The 21,702-nt window shown below is 48.0% G+C and overlaps 1 protein-coding gene and 1 non-coding gene across 3 annotated transcripts in view; both read left to right on the forward strand.

The window, feature by feature from the left end:
* Positions 1-17,559, forward strand: part of DPP6 (dipeptidyl peptidase like 6) — a 697,605-nt gene extending 680,046 nt beyond the window's left edge. For both annotated transcript variants that reach the window (XM_060248043.1, XM_060248044.1), the window contains exons 20-26: positions 4,339-4,533; positions 5,073-5,127; positions 8,012-8,123; positions 11,189-11,247; positions 12,883-12,955; positions 13,071-13,144; positions 16,914-17,559. In XM_060248043.1, the coding sequence (XP_060104026.1) occupies positions 4,339-4,533; positions 5,073-5,127; positions 8,012-8,123; positions 11,189-11,247; positions 12,883-12,955; positions 13,071-13,144; positions 16,914-17,057 (712 nt within the window). In that variant the 3' untranslated portion in view covers positions 17,058-17,559. The remainder of the gene's footprint in view (positions 1-4,338; positions 4,534-5,072; positions 5,128-8,011; positions 8,124-11,188; positions 11,248-12,882; positions 12,956-13,070; positions 13,145-16,913) is intronic.
* TRNAA-UGC (transfer RNA alanine (anticodon UGC)) lies at positions 1,044-1,115 on the forward strand. Its single transcript has one exon. It is a non-coding gene; the product is annotated as a tRNA-Ala (tRNA).
* Positions 17,560-21,702: the final 4,143 nt, after the last annotated feature.

Raw genomic sequence — 21,702 nt, forward strand, 5'->3', positions numbered from 1 at the left:
CACTGAGCCATCTCCCCTTCTGGTCTCCAGCTCCTTCGGTCCATGCCCATTCATAGTACATTAGGGCAGGAGTGGCCAAACTTGCTTAATGTAAGAGCCGCACAGAATAAACATCAGATGTTAGAGAGCCACAACACAGGAACAAAAGAAAATGGGGAAGGAGGGAGAGGTGGAAAGAAAGCAACTTTAAACCCATTCTCCAAGTTGCTGTGGGGACTTTGGGGCTGTGGGGACTTTGGGAGCCACACAATATGTGTGAAAGAGCCATATGTGGCTCCCAAGCCACAGTTTGGCCACCCCTGGCCCAGAGCATGCTTGGAGCGTGACAGCCCTTTCCCTTAATACCTTCCACTCTGCTGGCTCTGAGTTTGCAGCTGGCACAGAGTGTGTTCCCAGTGGCCAAAATATTGGGGCAAATTCCCAGGTGGAAGGCATTTCTGCGCAGCTCCGTGGTTGGATCCTTAGTCTGAGTACTTTCTCTGCCACTCTCCTCTAATTTATTGAGCCCCTGGGACAACAGTAAATAAATAAATGAAGCCAAACAGTCACTTTCTTTGCCAGCGGATGAGGGATGACATTGCCGGTGAATTCCAAGATGTCACCCTGAAGCTAGCTTCAAGGGAGGACAAAAGCGCTGCGTGAAGCCTGCCGTTGCATCACATCAAAACGGTCTCTGGGGAAATGTGCTTCATTATGCCTGTGCTTGAGGAAGATTGGGGCTCATCAAACTAACAGCACTTGATTAGACAGCCGCAGAATGAGGATGTGCTGCCAGGGCGTGGGCATGGAATACATGCAGACTGGCCAAGTCACGTGCATAGGGAATGTTTTTGAAAAAAACGGTAGGAGGAATTTACTCCAGTCACTCGCAGCCCCCGAAAGGGAATGGGTTGAGGCTTGAGAAGCAGCTGCATTGGGACTTTTTGTGCCTGGGATTGCAGGGCTTGCAGTCTCCCCCCCCCCCCCCAGCCCTTTCCAACAGAGCTGCCTAGTTTCCTGCCTGAAGATGCATTTAGTTGCCAGTTATCTTGTTATCAAGAGGAGGGGCTGTAGCTCAGTGGAAGAGCCTCTGCTTTGCATGCAGAAGGGCCCAGGTTCAATCCTTGGCATCTCCAGTTAGAAAGGACCAGGCAGTAGGTGATGTGACAGACCTTGCCTGAGACCCTGAAGAGCCACTCCCAGTCTGAGGAGGCAGTACTCACTTTGGTGGACCAATGGTCCGATGATTCAGTATAAGGCAGCTTCATGTGTATGCCTGGACTTTTTTGTAGAAGCCCAGCGGGAACTCATTTTCATATTAGGCCGCACCCCCTGGCATCACCATTGTTTCACACAGGCAGGGCCGGCTCGTGGGAGTTGGTAAACTAGGCAATTGCCTAGGGCGCCAGCTCCCGGTAGGGGCGGGCGCCCCCTCCCCGCTCACACCGTCCCTGAGCCTCCCACTCATTTTTTCTCGGCTCTGAGGGATCAGATGAGCTCCCTCGATTCCTCAGAGCCGAAAGAGTGTTGTTTCCTTCCCCCAGCGTCCTGCAAGGGCGAGGTAGAGCGGGGAGGGGGTCAAATGGGGGGCATTTCCACGGAAGGCTCCTCAAGAGGAGTCTTCCTTGCAAACTGGGCCATCTGGCCCCGCTCGGCCTTCCCGCACTGCAGGAAGATCGAACGGGGAGGGGGCGTTTGCAAGGAGAGGAGCCCTCCATGCAAACAGGGCCTGATTTGGGCCAGTGCTGGGGGCCCTCCCCCACTGGAGGGTGAGGGGCATAGTCTTGCCTGGGGTGGCAAAACCCTCGGCACCAGCCCTGCACACAGGGCCTTTTGTAGACAAAGCCAAGGAGGAACTCATTTGCATATCAGGCCACACCTCCTGACGCCAAGCCAGCCATAACTGCGCTTCTGTGCGTTCCTGCTTAAAAAAAAAAAATCCCTGCATTTAGCTCTCATGTGTGTTTCAAATCCTGAATAGTTTGGAACCAGGATACCTCAGGAAGTGCCATTTCCCTAAATAATTATCCTGCCCAAAAATGTATATTTTAGGGGCCACAAGAGAAAACGCTTTGCTGTGGGGAGCGTCGCGGTACCTTCCCACTAGAATTCTTTATTCCAGGGTGTCCCCAGCTCACTTTGGTAGCCAAGGTGAAATTCCCAGGAAGGGGGCCAAAATGGTCCTCCTCTACGATGTGCATGGGATCCAGGGTTTTGCAGTGCATTGTGGGGAGCATCTGGATGGCGCAACCTTGTCCAATCCCAGAAGCGAAGCAAGGTCATCCTTGGTTCGTAGTTGGGTGGGAGGTCACCAAAGCCCAGGGTTGCTACACAGGCAGGCAATGGCAAACCACCTCCGAATGTCTCTTGCCATGGAAACCATAGGTTGTCTTAACTTGCTGCGATATTTTCCACCGCTATCACCTGGGAACACTTTGGACTAACCTCATGCTACACGTTTGTGGGGGTTTGTAATGTTCTCTTGTTTTGTATTCTCTTTTGACACTGGTGCTTAATGACTTGGTTTGATTTCAGTGGGTGGTTTTTCATGTATTTTAGTTTTGCTAACTCCCCCAGGGGCTCAAAAGGTGGGATACAAATGGAAAATGAAGCATACGACACAAAAATTCAGCCGATCTTATTGCAGCCTTGACCTACTGCAATTGTTGTGGAAAATCTGAGGTGGATACAATTGTCTGCTTTTCTCTCATTGTTTTCTGAGGCTGCCGTTGCCCTGGAGAAATTAAAACCTGAGAGCTTGAGGGGAGCAGCAGAAAATATATCACTTGCTTGCTGTTGTTTCAGTTCAGCTATGTCCTTAAGACAGACGCCATTTTAAAATAGCTTCATGTGGGGGGGGGGGGGTGTTGTGGCTTCTGGGTCAACAGGAAGCATGAGCACATTTGTGCTTCCTGTATTCCTGATAGGGCTAGGGGTTGCCAATCCCCAGGCGGGGGCAGGGGAATCCCCCAGTGTGGAGGCCCTCCCACCACTTCAGGGTTATCAGAAAGCAGTGGGGAGAAGGGAAATTTCAGCTGGGTTCTCCATTCTACCCTATGGAGATCAATTCTCATAGGGTATAATGGAGACTTGATCTGGGGCTCCAGAGGGCTGCTTTTGAGTTAGATGCACCAAAATTTCGGCATAGTATCCAGTATCTCTTCTCAAAACACTCCCCAAGTTTTAAAAAGATTGGACCAGGGGGTCCAATTCTAATGAGCCTTCAAAGAAGGTGCCCCTATCCTCCATTATTTCCAATGGAAAGGAGGCATTTAAAAGGAGCACGGTCCCTTTAAATGTGATGGCCAGAATTCCTTTTGGAGTTCACTCGTGCTTGTCACACCCTTGTTCCTGGCTCCACCCCCAAAGTCCCCTGATATTTCTTAAGTCAGACTTGGCAATCCTAGATAGGGCTAGGGTTGCCAAGTCCAATTCAAGAAATATCTGGGGACTTTGGGGTGGAGCCAGGAGACTTTGGGGGCGGAGCCAGGAGCAAAGGCTGTGACAAGCATAATTGAATTCCAAAGGGAGTTCTGGCCATCACATTTAAAGGGACGGCACACCTTTTCAATGCCTTCCCTCCATTGGAAATAATAGGGGCACCTTCTTTTGGGGCTCATAGAATTGGCCCCCCCGGTCCAATCTTCTTGAAACTTGGAGGGTCTTTTCAGGAGAGGCATTGGATGCTATGTGGAAAATTTGGTACCTCTACCTCCAACCCCGCCCCCAGAGTTCCAGATACCCACAGATCAATTCTCCATTATACCCTATAGGAATCGGTCTCCATAGGGAATAATGGAGTTCCCAGCAGACATTTCCCTCCCCTCCCCCCGCTTTCTGATGGCCCTGAAGCAGGGGGAGGGCCTCCAAACCGGGGGATCCCCTGCCCTCACCTGGGGATTGGCAACCCTAGATAGGGCTGTCATTTCCAGCTTGGGAAGCTCCTGGAGATTTGAGAGTGGGAGGGGGAGGAGGTACTAAGAGCTCTCTAAGCTCTTGCAGGATTGGCTACATCAGGGAGCTTGGCCTAATATGAAGAGGGCCTGCGGTCCACCCTCCAAAGCTGCCATTTCCTCCAGGGGAACTGATCTCTATAGTCTGTAATTCTGGGAGAATTCTAGAGCCCACCTTGAGTTGGCAGCCCTTGTTCCCACATATCTCTATGGAAATCTAGATGTGTAGCAGAACAGGTGCATTTCTTCACAGGGGAAATGTGCAGCCTCTACTTTACATACTACCCAGAAGTCTGAAAACAGGAAGTGCCATCTCACTTCCTGTTGTCCTTGTTTGTTGAACAACTTGCCGTTGGGGGAAAGTAAATAAGATGAGCAAACTCTCCCCTCCCCACCCTCATTTCAGAGATGGAACTCCTGGTACCCAGAGTGTGACAGAAAAGTTTGAAGTCAATTGGGAGAGCGTTATGGTCAGCTCCTACCACACCATTGTGATGAAGTTTGACGGCCGCGGGAGCGGATTTCAAGGGACCAAGTTGCTGCACGACATTAAAAGGAAGTTGGGTGTTTTCGAAGAAAAGGACCAAAAGGAAGCTGTCAGGTGAATGCCCTACTAGACCTTGGGGAAGCTTGTCTGTAATTGCGGTATTAAAATGATCCTTGGTCTAACTACTCCATAAGCACCATGGGAGCCCTGCAAGGTAACCTGGGTAAGCCCTCAGCCCAAGGCTTCATTTCTGCTTTCCTTTTGGTACAAGAGCATCTCTTGCCAAAATTGGAACTGGACAGGTGCTTAATGCCCGTGAGAGCCAGTTTGGTGTAGTGGTTAAGTGTGTGGACTCTTATCTGGGAGAACCGGGTTTGATTCCCCACTCCTCTACTTGCAGCTGCTGGAATGGCCTTGGGTCAACCATAGCTCTCGTGGGAGTTTTCCTTGAAAAGGCAGCTTCTGTGAGAGCTCTCTCAGCCCCACCCACCTCCCAGGATATCTGTTGTGGGGGAAGGAGATATAAGAGATTGTAAACCGTTCTGAGACTCTGATTCAGAGAGAAGGGCGGGGTGTAAATCTGCTGTCTTCTTCTATTTAAAGGCAAATGCTTCCTTTGAGCAACTCAAATCTGTTCTGTTTCCTTTTCTTAGACTAATGATGCAAGAATCATATATTGATAATACCCGTGTTGCTGTGTTTGGAAAGGTGAGTGCAGTCTGTACCTTGCGAGGGCTGGCTGGCTTAAGAACTAGACTCCCATCTTGATTTATGGCGCGTGTCTGATGCTAAAGGTGGCCATCTTTTAAACAACTGGCGGTTGCCTTGGAGGTTTGCTTTTTTTAATCGAGCCATCTATCAGCATTTCTTTGTAAATCCTGTCTTGAGAAAGGGAAGCGACAGCCATTGCTGCGAAAGTGTTGTAGTATGGTGATTCTTTTTTTTTTTTTAAATAATTTTGATATCAACACACAGCTAAGACTTCTCGCTCAAGGCCTGCCAAATTGCAACAGGAGCCAATGCAGACCTCTGAAAGTGCTGCTGGTTTTCCTGGCAGGGGCTGGAAGAACAATTTGCAGGAGTCGCTGCTTCCAGTTTGGTGTGGTGGTTAAGTGCGCGGACTCTTATTTGGGAGAACCAGGTTTGATTCCCTGTTCCTCCACTTGCACCTGCTAGCATGGCCTTGGGTCAGCCATAGTTCTCGCAGGAGTTGTCCTTGAAAGGGCAGCTTCTGAGAGAGCTCTCTCAGCCCCACCTACCTCATCACAGGGTGTCTGTTGTGGGGGGAGAAGATATAGGAGATTGTAAACCACTCTGAGTCTCTGATTCAGAGAGAAGGGTGGGGTATAAATCTGCAGTCTTCTTCCTTTTAAGCAAGGAGTTCTTAGGGAAGGGTCAAGGTGTATCTGAGGGTTGCAAGGAAGCCAGTGCAGGTCTTCAGAGCACCCTGGTGATATAGGAAGGCTGTATTATTGGATTAATTCATTAAGGGTTTCTTCGGAATGGATGAAGCCTTAGCCAAAGATCTGGGGCGCTAATGCCTTTGAATGCCCTTCTGAGCAGTGAAGCAGACAAGCAAAGACTTCTGAGTGATAGATATGTTTCTGGACTATAGCAAATCAGATGGGGCAGCGAGGGGGGTGGGCAGGGGACACCGTTGTTCCCGTCATCAAATACTCCCAAGCACATGAAAAACTGTTGTCATAGGGGAAAGCTTACATTATAATCTTGTCTCTGCCTGGCATTAATTTTATTTATGTAAGGCTTTCTCTTTTTAACAGAGAAGCACTCAAGCAAACAGCACCCCCCCCCCCCAAAATCTGCAGTGGTACACCAGGGCTTTTTTGTAGTAGAAATTCATTTGCATATTAGGCCACACCCCCTGATGTAGCCAATCCTCCAAGGGCTTACAGGGCTCTTCTTACAGAGCCTAGTGTAAGCTCCAGGGTTTCCTGGAGAAACATATGCAAAGGAGTTCCTGCTACACAAAAAGCCCTGGTACAGCCCAGCAGTGTCTACCTGTTTTTTACTCCTCTGATTCTAAAGCAGCTGTAAGGTTTTAGATTTGTGGAGCTCAATGGGCCTCATAATAAGGGGAATACACTAATAGTGCCATTCTAAGAACTGTTTCCTGGCAGTAAGCCCTCTTGAGTAGACTTCAGTGGGATCCTGACCTCTTGAAGATTTGTCACACATAACATATGAATACACAGTAGGGCTGCCAAGTCCCCGGTCCAGGCGGGGATTCCCCCTCCCGGGAGGTTCCCAACCTGCCAACCCACATTGGGCCAGCGGGGAGAACCTCCCCGATGTCGAGAGCGCATTGACGTCTCCTGGAAGGTGCCATAGAGTTTTCTCCTCCCAAATGGCTAGAGCATCCGGGAAAACTCTTCTCCCTGGAAACGCCTAGAGTAGCCATGAGGGATGACGCCAGCGTGATGATGTCACTTCCGGGTGACGTCATTGCGTCACACACGCACAGAGCGCGTGCACAAACGTCCATCGCCGGGCAACCCTGAGGACTTGGCAACCCTAATACACAGGTTGGAATTGGAATGTGGGATTACAAGCACACAACCACCTAACACACAGTTGGTCAAAAGCAGGGGCCCCCAATGTGCTGCCACTCTTCCTGATGGCCACAAAGTGTTTTTAGAAAGTGGGTGGGGCTTTTGCCTAGCAAGTCTACTGATTGCTCATTGGTGCTCTGATTAGCTGTGATTTTTAAAAAGCATTGCCTTGGCAACAGCTGCCACCACAGCACAATGATCTTCACTTTGGCAGCCATTTTGAAGCTGGCTCCGCCTCCTGGAGCAGCCATTTTGTTGCATCCCTGGTCAAAAGAATATGGGCAGGAATGCACTAGGGTGGTGGTGGTGGGGAATCTGTATGGGACAATTGGCCAGCCTGGAGCAAACAGCAAAGCATTCCAATCTGCCACTGGTGAAACTGGCTGCAGAGGTGAGGTGCAACTTAGTTGGCTTCGCAAACTTTGTAGTCAGTCAGCTTTGTCTCCAGGCAGGGTTGCAGGGTGTGAATAAATGTTGGGATGCACTCCACTAGGAGAATATCAATGTGGGGGTGGACAAGCACTAGATCAGGCATCCTTGACTTTTTGGAGCCTGTGGTCACTTTTGGAATTCTAGCATAGTATAGTGGGAGCAGGCACAGAAAAGCTGGCCCAAAATGGTTGCCATAAGAGGTGGAGCCAACTAAAAAATGGCTGCTACATCTTGCCTTAAGTCACACAGTGAAGGTCCTTATGCAGTGGTGACAGTTGCTATCCAAGTAATGTTTTGTAAAATGTGTGTGGCCAATCAAATCTCCAACGGCAAAAGCCCCACCTAATGCCCCATCCATTTTTGATGGCACCAGGAAAGGAGTTAGTGGATGCCATTGTTCCCATGGGTACCCTGTTGGGTCTCCTGCCTTAGATCATGCAACTGAAACAATTCCTTAAATACTCTCCTGCCCCAACCTGGTATCTGCATTCGGCTGATTCTTTCTGCCTCCACTTTTGCAACTCAGAGGTCGTTCTGGACTCAACGCTTGTTAAGATTGTGCTGGTGAACTTACGGTATTTGCTTCTCAGGACTATGGCGGCTACCTGAGTGCTTACATCCTTCTTTCCGGAGAGGAGAACAAAGAGCAAGTCTTCACGTGCGGCGCTGCTCTTTCCCCACTGACGGACTTCAAGTTGTATGGTAAGAACCAACCCAATCAGACAAACGGAGGTCACATGGTTTGTGTTTTCCGGCTCAGGGATTGCACTCATAGGGTTGCCAGCCTCCAGGTGGGACTTGGAGATCTCCCGCCTTCACAACTGATCTCCAGCTGGCAGAGAGCAGCTCCCCTGGAGAAAATGGCTGCTTTGAAGGGTGGGCTCTATGGCATTCTACTATGCTGAGGCCCCTCCCCAAACCCCACCCTCTCCCAGCTCCGCCCCCAAAGTCTCCAGGTATTTTCCAACAGACCCGGCAACCCTAAGTCTCCAAATAGAGGCATTGCCGTCGGCTCTGCCATAGCCGCTTTTGGTGCCGGCTCAACTGACAGTGCTCCCTTGCTTTCAAAACAACATGGCTGTCGTGTTGGCAAAACCACCTAAATGGTGGGCAGACTTTCACAAAAAAAGGGGGATGTTGTGAAAATGGGGTTCCGGAGGATAGTGGGCTTGGTCTGCAGTGGAAGAACCAAGTCCAGTGGAACCCTCGAGACCAACAGAAGTTGTGGAAGGTATATCCCTTCCAGCAGTCTTCAGAAAGGAAATTTGGTTCTCAAAAGCTTATACCCCTGTTGGTCTCTAAGATGCGGCTGCACTCAGATCTAGCTCTTGTGAAAACTGGGAGGTGTGCATTTTTCTGCACTTTTTGAAAAGAGGCAAAGCAGCATTCCTTCCTCTAAGAGCCAGCTTGGTGTAGTGGGTTAAGTGTGGTGGACTCTGATCTAGAGAACCGGGTTTGATTCCCCACAGGCCCAGCACTAGGGGTTCTGTCACTACTGGCAGACCCCTGTGGTGCCCCCCAGCCCCTCTTGGGGGTTTTTTTGCACATACTCACGCGCGTGCAGCACGTTGATGTCACCAGTGATGTCATCGTGCAGGGCGACAGGTGGTGCACAAGAGTGCTGCCGTGCCTCCGCTTTCCCCCTGCTGCGCCTGGCCCCGAAAGAGCAGAAAGCGGCCGCCATGGTATTCGAAGGCTTCCTTAGAAGCAGAGGGAAAGCGGCCAGGCACAGCAGGGGGAAAGCGGAGGCACGGCAGCACTCTTGTGCGCCACCCATCACTCTCTCCCCCACGTTGCCCTGGGCAATGAGGAAGCCTCCAAAGAGTGCGGCGGCCGAGCAGCGCCAGGAAAGGGGCAAAGGGAGTAAGGGGACACCTGGTGGAGCCTCCAGGCAGGGTGGCCTACCCCACCTACTCCCACATGCTGGCCCTGATTCCACTCTCCTCCTCCACATGCAGCCAGCTGGGCAACCTTGGGCCAATTACAGTTCTCTCGGAGTTCTCTCAGCCCCACCTACCTCACAGACTGTCTGTTGTGGGGAGAGGAAGGGAAGGTGATGGTAAGCCACTCAGACTCCTTCGGGTAGTGAAGGGCAGGGTATAAAACCAACTCTTCTTCTGTTGCTGCTTTTCAGGCAGATAAGAGCAGAGCAGAAAGGGGCAGACAAGGCAGGGGCAAGACAGAGGTGGGGGAGGTGATTGTGGAAGTCGTCAGGTAGGACAGGAAGCTGGTTGGTGACTGTCATGGGGGATGTTGCCACCTTCTCAGACTCCACTGCCTGAGGCAACCTCCTCATCTGGCCTTCTTATACAGGCAGCCCTATCAGCTTCTATGTTGCCCTTAAGGGGGGGCGGGGGACATGCTTCTAGCCCATTGGATTTTCAAGGCAAGAGATGTTCAGAGGTGGTTTGCCATTGCCTACCTCTGCATAACAACCCTGGACTTCTTCGGTGACCTCCCATCTTTGGTTGTTAGGATTTACAAGTTGACAGCACATCAAGTAATGTGAAGGCGAAGTACTGTTTGTTCATTGGTTAGTTTGAGGGTGCTAATTTGCATTTCTGAGCATTCTTTTTCAGTTGTGAGCCAACTGCTTCTCTTCTTCAGTTTTATGCTATATCTTGCAGTACATTAGTTATCCCTTTGTAAAATAGTTCTCCGGTAAAGTTTAACTTGTTGTTTTACACAGAGTTTTGGGTGATTTGTATAATATGCTTCTGAGAATATAAGAATTATCTAACATTGGTGAACTGCCATCCTCTGTGTAGCAACTCTGGGCTTCTTTGGTGACCTTCCATCTTTGGTGACCTCCCAGCCTTTGCGTAGCAAACCTGGGCTTCTTTGGTGACCTCCCATCCAACCCTGCTTAACTTCCAGGACCTGATGAGACTGAGCTACCTGCCCTGCCCTGGATAGCCCAGGCAAGCCCGATCTCATCAGATCTTGGAAGTAAAGCAGGGCCAAACATACCTGGATGGGAGACCTCCAAGGAATATCAGGATTGGGACACAGAAGTAGTCTGCAAGCCACTTTTCTGAACATGCTTGCCTCCCAGCTCCACTAGGGGTCACCAGAAGTCAGCCATGACTTCCAGGAATGTACACACACACACACACACACTATACAAAATAAATTAAAAAGAGACTGGGCTACCTACCCTGGGCCATCCAGGTCAGGGCAGTGTATGGCCGACATCTGTGAAATTTCAGAAGTCGGGGAAAGGACTGAGCAGAATATCCTTTGGCCAGAGGGAGACCATTTCCATGCTCGGAATAATCTCTTTGCTCTCCAAGTGAAAAGTAAGCAAAGAGGAAGCAAATTCAGCAAATATATGCAAATTGTATTATTCATTTGCATAATGGTGTGCCCGTCGAGCCATTTTTGATAGCTCCCAGTGCACGCGGAGCATGTGCTAAATTAAAATGCTGTGTTCCGCATTGCTTTATTTTTTAATTCAGATTTTCTGGGATGAGAAACTGAGCTGAAAACATTCCAGATTTTCATTAACTTTTGTCATAACTTTGCCGCTGCATCCCGTGACTGACAATATTTTCCCGTTGGTTGATTCCCGTGTTGGTTTTGGTGGTGCCCGTGTTGGTTTTGGTGGTGCCCTTGTGGCTGGAAGAGCAATTTCTTGTGACCCTGATGCATTTCATGTTGGGGAGCAGAATGCCTGGATGGGTATGTCGAGGCATAAAAGAAATGCCCTCGGTTTTATGCCTAACTAACAACTAGCCAATCTCTCTCTTTCTCTCTCTCTTTTTCAGCTTCAGCCTTTTCGGAAAGATATTTGGGACTCCTAGGAATTGATAATAAAGCATATGAGGTAAGGGCATCAATAGCCCAGCCAGCAATAACGGCATCTGTTACTAGCATAAACACAAGATGTGGTTTAAGAGCAGGAAAAAACCTGAGCAGAGCCAGGATTTTTTCAGTCCTGGCCCCAACCTGGTAGAACTCTCTGTCAGATGACATCCAGGCCCTGTGGGACCTTCTGCAATTCTGCAGGGCCTGTAAGGCCGTGACATTCTGCCAGGCTTTGGGTTGAGGACAGCATCGGCTGGCACCTTTTCTTCTTTTTTGTGCATCCCCACCCCGTATGCTCTAATAGTCTGGAAGAAGAACACAATTAGCAAGATGCCATTGGATTTTTTTTTTATTTTATTATTTTAATCTGAATTGTTATGATGTTTTAACTTGTGTATCATTTTTATCTGATGTACTTTGCCCAGAGCCCAGCCTAGGCCAAGATGGGGTGGCTAAGCAAATTGAATAAATTAACAACAATGGCCACACAAGGGCTTTTTTTGTAGCAGGAACTCCTTTGCATATTGAGCCACACATCTCTGATGGAGCCAATCTTCCAAGAGCTTACAGTAGGCCCTGTAAGAAGAGCCCTGTAAACTCTTGGAGGATTGGCTATATCAGATCAGGGTGGGTCTAATATGCAAAGCAATTCTTGCTACAAAGAGAGTCATGATGATGATGATAAATGGGGCTAGCTGGAGAAGATGGGATTTTTAAAGGCTCCATTGCATATTTTAAAAAATCCCTGCAGTCTGGTCTTTGGGTAACATCGTAAGAGAGGTGGTACAGTCCTCAGGACCCTCAGACCAAGAGAGTCTGGTCTCTCTGATGTCACCTGCTGCATCTTTCATTGCTGAAACAAAGGTTCATATCCTAACACCTAGGAGCATTGGGCAGAAAGGTTTCATGCCTTGTTAAAGGCTACGACCCACACCTTCTGAAACTTATTTTGTCAATAGGTTTCTTTCCAAAAAGGAAAAAAAGAAAAAACATGGCATCCCCCTGGTTAAGGGTTCTGCTTCCATAAATCTAAAACCCATCTCTTTTTTTTTGTATGTGTGCTTTGTACCTCTCCAAAGCATGCCCTTTGTTAGTGCTTCTTTAGTGGACATCAAGGAGGCCGTGGCTCAGTGGGAGAGCATCTACTTGGCATGCAGAAGGTCCCAGGTTCAATCCCTGACATCTCCAGTTTAAAGGTGTAGGTTTTAGATCAGGTGTGGCCAAACTTGCTTCATATAAGAGCCACATAGAATAAATATCAGATGTTTGAGAGCCGCAAGACAGGAATGTCATATGTTTGAGAACTGGGAAGGAAGATGGGAGGGGAGGGAGAGGTGGAAAGAAAACAACTTTAACTTTTCATGCATTCTGCATTTAAAGACAGAAATGCTTTCTCCAAGCCTCTTGACGGAGGCTTTGAGAGCCACACAATATGTGTGAAAGAGCCACATGTGACTCCTGAGCTACAGTTTGGCCACCCTTGTTTTAGATGCTGGAGAGCCACTGCCAGTCTGAGTAGACAGTTCTGGCCTTGATGGAACAAGGGTGTGATTCAGCAGAAGGCAACTTCTTCTGCTCACTTAAGACCAACGAAAGAGTTACTGGTGTCTGTGCATAAAAATTCTGCCGCTCACCTGTCTTTCCCTCTTCTCAGATCACCAAACTATCCCACAGAGTCATGTCAACGAAAGACCAGAAGTTCTTGATCATCCATGCGACTGCCGATGGTAAGTTCCCAACCTATTGCCACTCAGCACCTTTTGCATGTTTAAAAATCTCATTTTAAAAATTTTTCTTCACCTGTACTCTTTGACACTTGCTGATTTTAATCTGTTTTTACAGAGAAAATCCACTTCCAGCACACTGCTGACCTCATTACTCACCTAATTAAGGCAAAGGCTAATTACAGCTTGCAGGTAAAGTCTTCTGTAATTGCAGCTTGCATCCCTACCAGGGTGATAATGGGAATTCAGAGGTGATAATGCAAATGCGGAGATCATAAACCCTGTGTTGCTCAGCAGAAATTGTTTTTGCCCGGCAGGTCATCTGAGGTTTCTCATATTGCCAGATGTCATAGTCCTGCTGTATGCTGCATTGGTCAGGTCATGCCTGGAATATAGTGTGCAGTTCTGGAGGCTTCATTTCAAAAAGGAGGTGGGCAGAATGGAGCAGGTGTAGAGGAGAGCGAGGAGGATGATCAGGGGCTTGGAGACTAACCCCTATGAGGACAGGCTGAGGGACTTGGGAATGTTCAGTCTGGAGAAGAGGAGGCTGAGGGGGGCCATGATGAAGAGCCGTGACTTAAAGGAGGGCAGGGAGCTGTTCCTGTTGGCAGCAGAGGAAAGGACTCACAATAATGGGCTTAAATTAAGGATGGGAAGGTACCAGCTAGATATTAGGAAAAGCTTCTTTATAGTAAGAGTTGTTCAACAGTGGAATCATCTACCGAGAGAGGTGGTGAGTTCCCCTTCACTGGCAGTCTTCAAGCAGCAGCTGGACAAACACTTGTTAGGGATGCTGTAGGCTGACCCTGCATTAAGCAGGGGGTTGGACTAGATTGCCTGTATGGCTCCTTCCAACTCTGTGATTCGACAATTCTGCGTATCCCACATTGCTTTGACTCCTGGTGATTACCAGTAATCTATAAACATACTTCCTTACGATGCTGCAGACGTGTAGCACCATCTGAGAAACATGGAGGCTGAGAATGGAAAGCAGCAGAGAAAGCAAAAACAATTATATTAGGAGGGGAGGAGCCAGGAGCTTGATGAACCAGTCAGAAAGATCTGCAGTCATGACCTTTCCATAGGCTACTTCTAAGAGTTAGCTTGGGGAAAAATTCAGAACTGCAAATTCCATAATTACAGCAGACGATGAATCAAGGATGAAGAAGGGAAATCTCCCATTAATCTTTCCCCTCCAGAATATTAAAAACTCTCAAAAACTTGAGTAGGCCAGTTTTCACTTCTGTTACCTCCTCGCACCCACACCCATTCTTTTAGCTGATGCTTGCACTAATTTTGAATGCATTTCTGGGCACCATTCTAAGTGCTTGTGAAGTCCAAAGACCAGCATACTTGCCCACCCCATGTCAACTTCTCCTTTCATTCAGATCAGCAACCCACAGCCCACCTCACTTCTGAAATTTACGTCTGCCATCTTTCCCCATGGCCTTTCTGCCCAATTTCACCTGGCTCTTAGGCAACAGATGAAAGCTGTTTTATTTTCATGGGCTTTTTGTTCTTTTCAACTACCCTCTGATGAATGGGGGTTGCTCTTTATAGAAGAGGTTTTTTGACCCCCCCTCTCCCATTGTTTTATATATTGGCTTTTATTACTGCTTTTGCACTTCTTTTACTGGTGGTGTTTCAACATGGTTTTTATGTCTCTGTTGCCTCAGTGATTATTTTTGTTATTTTGATCATTTTATTGATTTTTGTAGGCTTTTTTATCTAAGCTGCTTAAACTTACTGTAAGCAGAAAAGTAAGAGGCCAGTGCTCTGCCACTCTCGACCTTTCAAGAGCAAAGAGACCGGGAGGGGGGGGGAGGAATTTTTTGTGGAGGGAAGGACAGTCTCATTCTTTTTTTAACAAATATACTAGATAACAGAGAGTCTCCTCAGCATTCAGGACCCCCAAACTGTGTCTGCATCAATGCCCCCTTTGGTAGCATTTCTGACAGGTACTTGGCCATGAAGTTGACTGCTAGCAGGAAGAGATAGGGGACTGGATAAACATATGGAGCAGAGGTCCCCAATAGCCATAGCCACAAGGTATTGATGGAGCTCTCTGTCTGGGACAGTGATGCTCTGTATTCTTGGTGCTTGGCTGGGGGGCAACAGTGGGAGGGCTTCTAGTGTCCTGGCCCCATTGCTGGATCTCCTGATGGCATCTGGGTTTTTTTGGCCTCTGTGTGACACAGAGTGTTGGACTGGATGGGCCACTGGCCTGATCCAACATGGCTTCTCTTATGTTCTTACGATGGGAAATAACAAGCAGGATAAATTATTTTTACATGCCTGGCTTCTGCCTCCAGATAAGAGCTAAGGAAGGCTGGAATGGGATGATCAGGATGACCCATTTTGTATGCGTGTGTGTGTGTGTGTGTGTGTAGTACCGTTAACTCACACTCTTATTGCAACCCCGTACGGTTTTCAAGGCAAGCGACAAACAGATGGGAGTTTGCTGCTGCCTGCCTCTGGACTTCTTTAATGGCCTCCCACCCAAATACCTGTCGGAGTCCAGCTCTGACACTTGTGGTGCGAAGAGAAAGAAGAACACAGGAAAAGAAAACACAGGGAGACGTCTGATAAAGTACAGCAGCGTGCAGGATGTGTTTGCGCAGGATCAGTTTCACCTTTCCAGCCACCTCTGCACCTCCTTTTATTAACTATATGACATCACAGCATTCCACCTGCAACAGCCTATAAAGCATTGAATATATTCTGCCCAACAACAAGGGACGCATGCGTACATAACACAGACATAGCATATTTTTTCACACAACACTACAAAGCTTCTATGCACAGCACTCCTTTTGCCGTCTCAGCTCTCAGCCCTATAGAGCCTTGCACATTACACTCCCACAAATACCCACCAGGCTGACCCTGCTTAGCTTCTGACAAGGTTGGCCATCCAGGTCAGGGTGACGCATTTCGTGGTGGTGGTGGTGGTGGTGGGAAGTGCTGTCAACTCACAGCTGACTTTGGCGTCACTGCTTACTGGGGTCGGAGGGTTCTCAAGGCAAGAGACTTTCAGAGGTGGTTTGCCATTGCCTGCCTCAGCATCATCATGACCCTGGTAGTGCTTGGAGGACTCCCAAGTTCTGATGAGATCAGGCTAGCCTGGGCTATCCAAGTCAGTGCAGCCCCATTTAGAAGCCTTCCCATATATAACAAGTAAGGCAAGTAAGTCAGCAGAGGGTTGGTGCTGATCCTGTGCTGATTTTGAGATGGGAGGGGGGAAATGGAATTGGCTTTTCTCATACTGGCTGAATCTGGTTTCTTCCAAAAGTGGGTTCCAAGCAGGCCTGTAGCTAACCAGGGGGCCTGGCCCCCTGACAATTTTGGGGGGGTCCTGACTCCTCATCTCAGGGCTGTCCCTCCCCTCCTCCTGCGTGATTTAATCAGCTGATTGGTGGGCCCTTTAAATCATGCTGGAGGGGTGGCTGTTGCTCTTAGAGTCTTGAGAGCCAGTTTGGTGTAGTGGTTAAGTGCATGGACTCTTATCTGGGAGTACTGGGTTTGATTCCCCACTCCTCCACTTGCACCTCCTGGAATGACCTCGGGCCAGCCATAGCTCTGGCAGAGGTTGTCCTTGAAAGGGCAGCTGCTGTGAGAGCCCTCTCAGCCCCACCCACCTCACAGGGTGTCTGTTGTTGGAGAGGAAGATAAAGGAGATTGTGAGCTGCTCTGAGACTCTGAGGTTTGGAGTGGCGTGCGGGATATAAATCCAATATTTTCTTCTTCTTCTTACATGCCCTTCCCATGCAATTTAAATTGTGCAGGAGGAGAACGGGAGGGGGTAGCCCCTGCCACTCCAACTTCCTACTCTCACCCTGCAGCCCCCTTCCCTCATGGCCCCTAGCTACGGGGCTGGTTCCCAGCTTGATCCATTGGTTCACGTTCTGGCTGGATGAGAGAGGACATGAAAGTCTTGCTCACCCTCTCATTCATTCTTTTCCAGATATACCCTGACGAGGGCCATTACTTCCCTCCAGCCCTGGAGCAGCATTTATACAAGTCCATCGTCAATTTCTATGAGGATTGTTTCCAAGTCCAGGACAAAATTCCAGTAGTTTCAACAAAAGATGACGAAGATGAGGATTAACCCTACGGGGCTTGTGCTCGGAATGCACAAGGCCATTCGTAATAAGAATTATGCAACTGAATCTCTGGTTTTGGGTTTTTTTTCTTCCTGGACAAAGGAGCATTACATGACCATGTCTTTCCCAAAACTGAAAAGCAAAAGCAGCTCACCTGCTTTCTACCGGATCATGACTCCTTCCTGAACGGAAGAACGTTTAAGCATGAGGAACTCAGCAGAAACTGCTGCTTAAGAAAAAAAACAAACCAACAAAAAGGATCTTCATACCTTTCTTGCCATGAAGTGACTTCTGGAATAAGATGCTCGATCAGGAAATTGGACTCAGAAGGAGATGACCCCAAGAATCACTAGATGACTATTTTAAAAAAGGCCTTTTTTGCGTTGGAAGGATTCACGCAGTAGCAGTGGAAACCCACCATCGGTTTGTAGTAGGAACCCCTTTAGTTCGTGCTTCATTGTTTCAGCTTAAACTACCAACCATGGAATAAAGATTATAGCACAATTATTTTACAGAGATACTGATCAATGCGTTGTTTGCCCATCACCTTCTTGCCGCTCTCGCTACCATGCAACTCCCTTGGGCAGAAGATTCCCTTGTACAAAATGCTGCTGTAGCGACCACTAACATATAATTAAGTTCATGTCCTGTACAGATTTCTGTATATAGTTTTTACCTGTTGCTCCCTTTTACTTCGGCCTTGTGTGGATTCTTTGCAATGCATTTTGGTAAGGAGGGGGAAGGGGGAGACGAAACATAGCAAATGATGACGCTGAGCGTTCTTGCTTTAGCTTTCTTGGAGTTCTTCTAAAGCACCCAGCAGTCTTTCCCATAGATTCTTTTAATGTATTAATTGCAATTATCTACGTGAGACAGAATCATCCTTATTTAACATCAAATATCTTGCTTTAAAAAGAAACAACACCTACCTTGTAATCAGGGCCGGCTGTGCCCCTAGATGATTGCCTAGGGCGCTGGCCTTCTGGGGGCACTAGAGTGGGCACCCGCATATGACTCAGTGCAGAGGGGGAGGGTGCCAGTAGTTAGCCTTGCCTAGGGTGCCAGACAGTCTAGGGCAGGCCCTGCTTGTAGTCAAGAGAGCAAAGCAATCTATCTGGTGGCTTTTGTATCCTGTAGTTCAGAACCCTCTCAGTCTTAGGGTTGCCAAGTCCAATTCAAGAAATATCTGGGGACTTTGGGGGTGGAGCCAGGAGACTTTGGGGGTGGAGCCAGGAGACATTAGGGATGGAGCCAAGATCAAGGCTGTGACAAGCATAATTGAACTCCAAAGGGAGTTCTGGCCATCACATTGAAAGGGACGGCACACCTTTTCAATGCCTTCCTTCCATAGGAAATAATGAAGGATAGGGACACCTTCTTTTGGGGCTCATAGAATTAGACCCCCTGGTCCAATCTTTTTGAAACTTGGGGGGTATTTTGGGGAGAGGCACTAGATGCTATACTGAAAATGTGGTGCCTCTACCCCAAAAAACAGGCCCCCCCAAAGCCCCAGATACCCGCGGATCAATTCTCCATTATTTTCAATGGGAATAAATCTCCATAGGGAATAACAGAGTTCCCAGCAGACATTTCGCTCCCCCCCCCCCTGCTTTCTCATGACCCTGAAGCGGGGGGAGGGCCTCCAAAAGCGGGGGATCCTCTGCCCCCACCTGGGGATTGGCAACCCTACTCAGTCTTGATGGAATCCCAAGAACCATGAGAAGAAGTTTCTGGTCCTCATTGTCATAGATGAAGGGTTGGGTGGGGGAAATGTGATCGGTGTCTCCTAAGGCTTTGCTGTGGCCTAGAGTAAATGGGGGTGGTACTTCCTGTCTCACCCTTGCTGTACACACGGAATCGTCTCCCTCCCTCCCTCCCTCCTTATCCTTCCCTGCCCTGCAGTCTCTGCCAGCTGTTACAGTTCTAAAACTACAAATGTTACCTTCATGTCAAATAATGTATGCATTTTTGATCAGTGCTAACAAGACAACTTGGTTGCATTATTTTATCATTTCAAAGGCTGCAGTAAAACAGCCAGATTCAAATCTGGTAGCACTTTAGAGAACAACAAGAATTTGGGGTTCAAGCTTTTGAGGGTCGATGCTCCCTTCGGCAGATACAAAGGGAGCTTTGACGGTCAAAAGTGTGTACCCCAAAATTTTTTGTTATGGCTCCAGTTGCCAGGTCTGCCCTGGCCACCTGCGGGGGATAGGGGGGTAGGGGTGCCAACTCAAGGTTGGGAAACTCTTGGAGATTTGGGGAGGACAGGGACCTCAGTGGGGTACAATGCCATAGAGTCCACCCTCTGAAGGAACCATTCCCCCCCCCCCCCCGGAGAACTGATCTCTATAGTCTGGAGAAGAGCTGTCATTCCAGGGGATCCCCAGGTCCCACCTGGAGGCTGGCATCCCTCATTAGTGATGCTAGTAAAATCTGAGCTTTATAGTTGCAAATGTGCATTCCTTTTTTCCTGGAATTCTAAACCTAACCTGCTCTTTAATAGCCACCTTTCCCCATTGCGAATAGCCCCAGGGAAAGAGTCCCATCTATCTGAAACTTGTCTGAATGCATTTTGAATTCCTTCCAGTTTCTACGTATTTTTTTGGTTGCTATCATTGCTTCCTGTAAATTATTCTGACCAAATGTACAGCTAGTATGAATATTGTATAATTCATTTTGTTGTATATAAAAGGAATGTAAGTCTATGATTTGTCAAGTCCCTCCCCTCCAGATCCAATATTAAGTCTTGTGTTCAGGCATGCATGCAGTAACACTCGTTTGCTTATTAAGGCCCCTCTTTCAAGGTCTTCTCTTAAACTATATCAACACATGTGATTCCTTTTGATTGTTTTGACAGCTTGAATGTCAGCGCAGATTTCTACATTTTTACCGTCCGTGTGCTGTTGGTAAAAACTCCCATCCCAGGTAGCAAAGCAACGCTGATAATTTTCACAGTGTTCTTCATTTTGTGTCTCCTTTTGTTTTTCGGTTCATTCTGTTGACTGTTGGTGGTAATTAGATCATCATGGGAGATAAATTCAATTCAATTCAGTCATTCAAACACAGGGAGGGGGAGAGAAACAAACCCTTGTTACTTCGTTTTTTTGCTTATTATTTACTGTGCATCAGAATCTGTATGAACAGGAACTGCAGAACAACGCAGTTTTTCTTCAGCCAAATGCCAACCAGACCACAGGAATGCTACGTGTCCACGTTTCGGTACTCTTGCAGGCTTGTGAGCCTGCCCGGAACTTGCTCAGAGGAGTCCACCGCCTGCTCTGCCTAGAACATTTTGTAGAGGGGAAAGCCAGGGTGTGGCATGGCAGTGTGTGTTCATCCATAAAAGAAATAAAGCATTATTTTACCACCCAGGTTACTGCAGTTATTTTTTTTTCATGAAATAGTAACATGACCTTTGCAGGCGGCCACTTAATCCGATCTTTGATGCCTGCCCGGATTGTGCTGTGAGCCTGCATATATTAGCAGTAAACCAAATGTAAACTCGGAGAGGTGCTCTGACCATGTTGCGTTAGATGTGTTCCCATATCCCGTTAGGGCATGATAAGCCAGAAGAACTGGGTTCTGCACTTAGATACATAGAGCTGGAAGGGATCCCCAGGGTAATCTAGTCCAACCCTCTGCACAGTGCAGGGAATTCATAGCTAACTCCCTGCTCCGCTACCCCAGTGAGGCAAAAAAAAGAATTCTAGGATCCCTGGGCCAATAGTGCCCAGAGGAAAATTCCTTCCTGACCCTAATGTGGCAATCAGTATTGCTAGGGCTTATTTTGTAGCAGGAACTTCTTTGCATATTAGGCCACACCCCTCTGATGTAGCCAATCCTCGTGGTCTTGCAGTAGACCCTGTAAGTTCTTGGAGGATTGGCTACTTCATGGAGGTGTGGCCTAATATGCAAAGGAATTCCTGCTACCAAAAAAGCCTTGGTCAAACCCACACGGTAGGCACAGTTGTAGAAACAGATCAACATGGTAGGGACTAGGGGTGTGTATTTGGGTATATCCAAGCCGAAAAATACCTTATTTGTATTTTTCGGCTATTTATTCAGCTGAATATATATCCCAGGATCGTTTCAGCTATCTGATACATTTTGGGGATTATCTGGGAATGCTAGACAGTTACAGTTAAAGGGCGTTTAAAGGGATCACAGTTCCCTTAAATTACTTTGGAGTGAACTAGTAGCTTGGAGAAGATGTAGCCAATCCTCCAAGAGCTTACAGGGCTCTTCTTACAGGGCCTACTGTAAGGTCTTGAATTGGCTACATCGGGGCAGGGGGTAGCCTAATATGTAAAGGAATTTCTGCTACAAAAAGGGCCCTGAGTTTGACTCTATAACTGCCTATGGTGTGGATCTGATTCTACTGCGGCTCTCTGCATCTAGTGTTAGTCAAATCATTGGGAAGGCACTGATGTGTTGGCCGGGTAACAGATGCACCTCTGCCCACACCAGAGAACCCACACTAGCATCCCTTATCTGACCAGCGCTAAGTGCATGCACAGTCCCTGCTGAGGCACATTTGTCATGTTGACTTACAAGCCATACATCACTGTCTGAAGGGTCGGTTCTAATTCAGTTACTATTGCGGAGATAACAGACTTAACAAATTAATGTTTTCATGAACAGATGAAAGGT

This window comes from Heteronotia binoei, chromosome 10 (assembly GCF_032191835.1).
Source record: "Heteronotia binoei isolate CCM8104 ecotype False Entrance Well chromosome 10, APGP_CSIRO_Hbin_v1, whole genome shotgun sequence".
In the NCBI taxonomy this organism is placed as follows: Eukaryota; Metazoa; Chordata; class Lepidosauria; order Squamata; family Gekkonidae; genus Heteronotia; species Heteronotia binoei.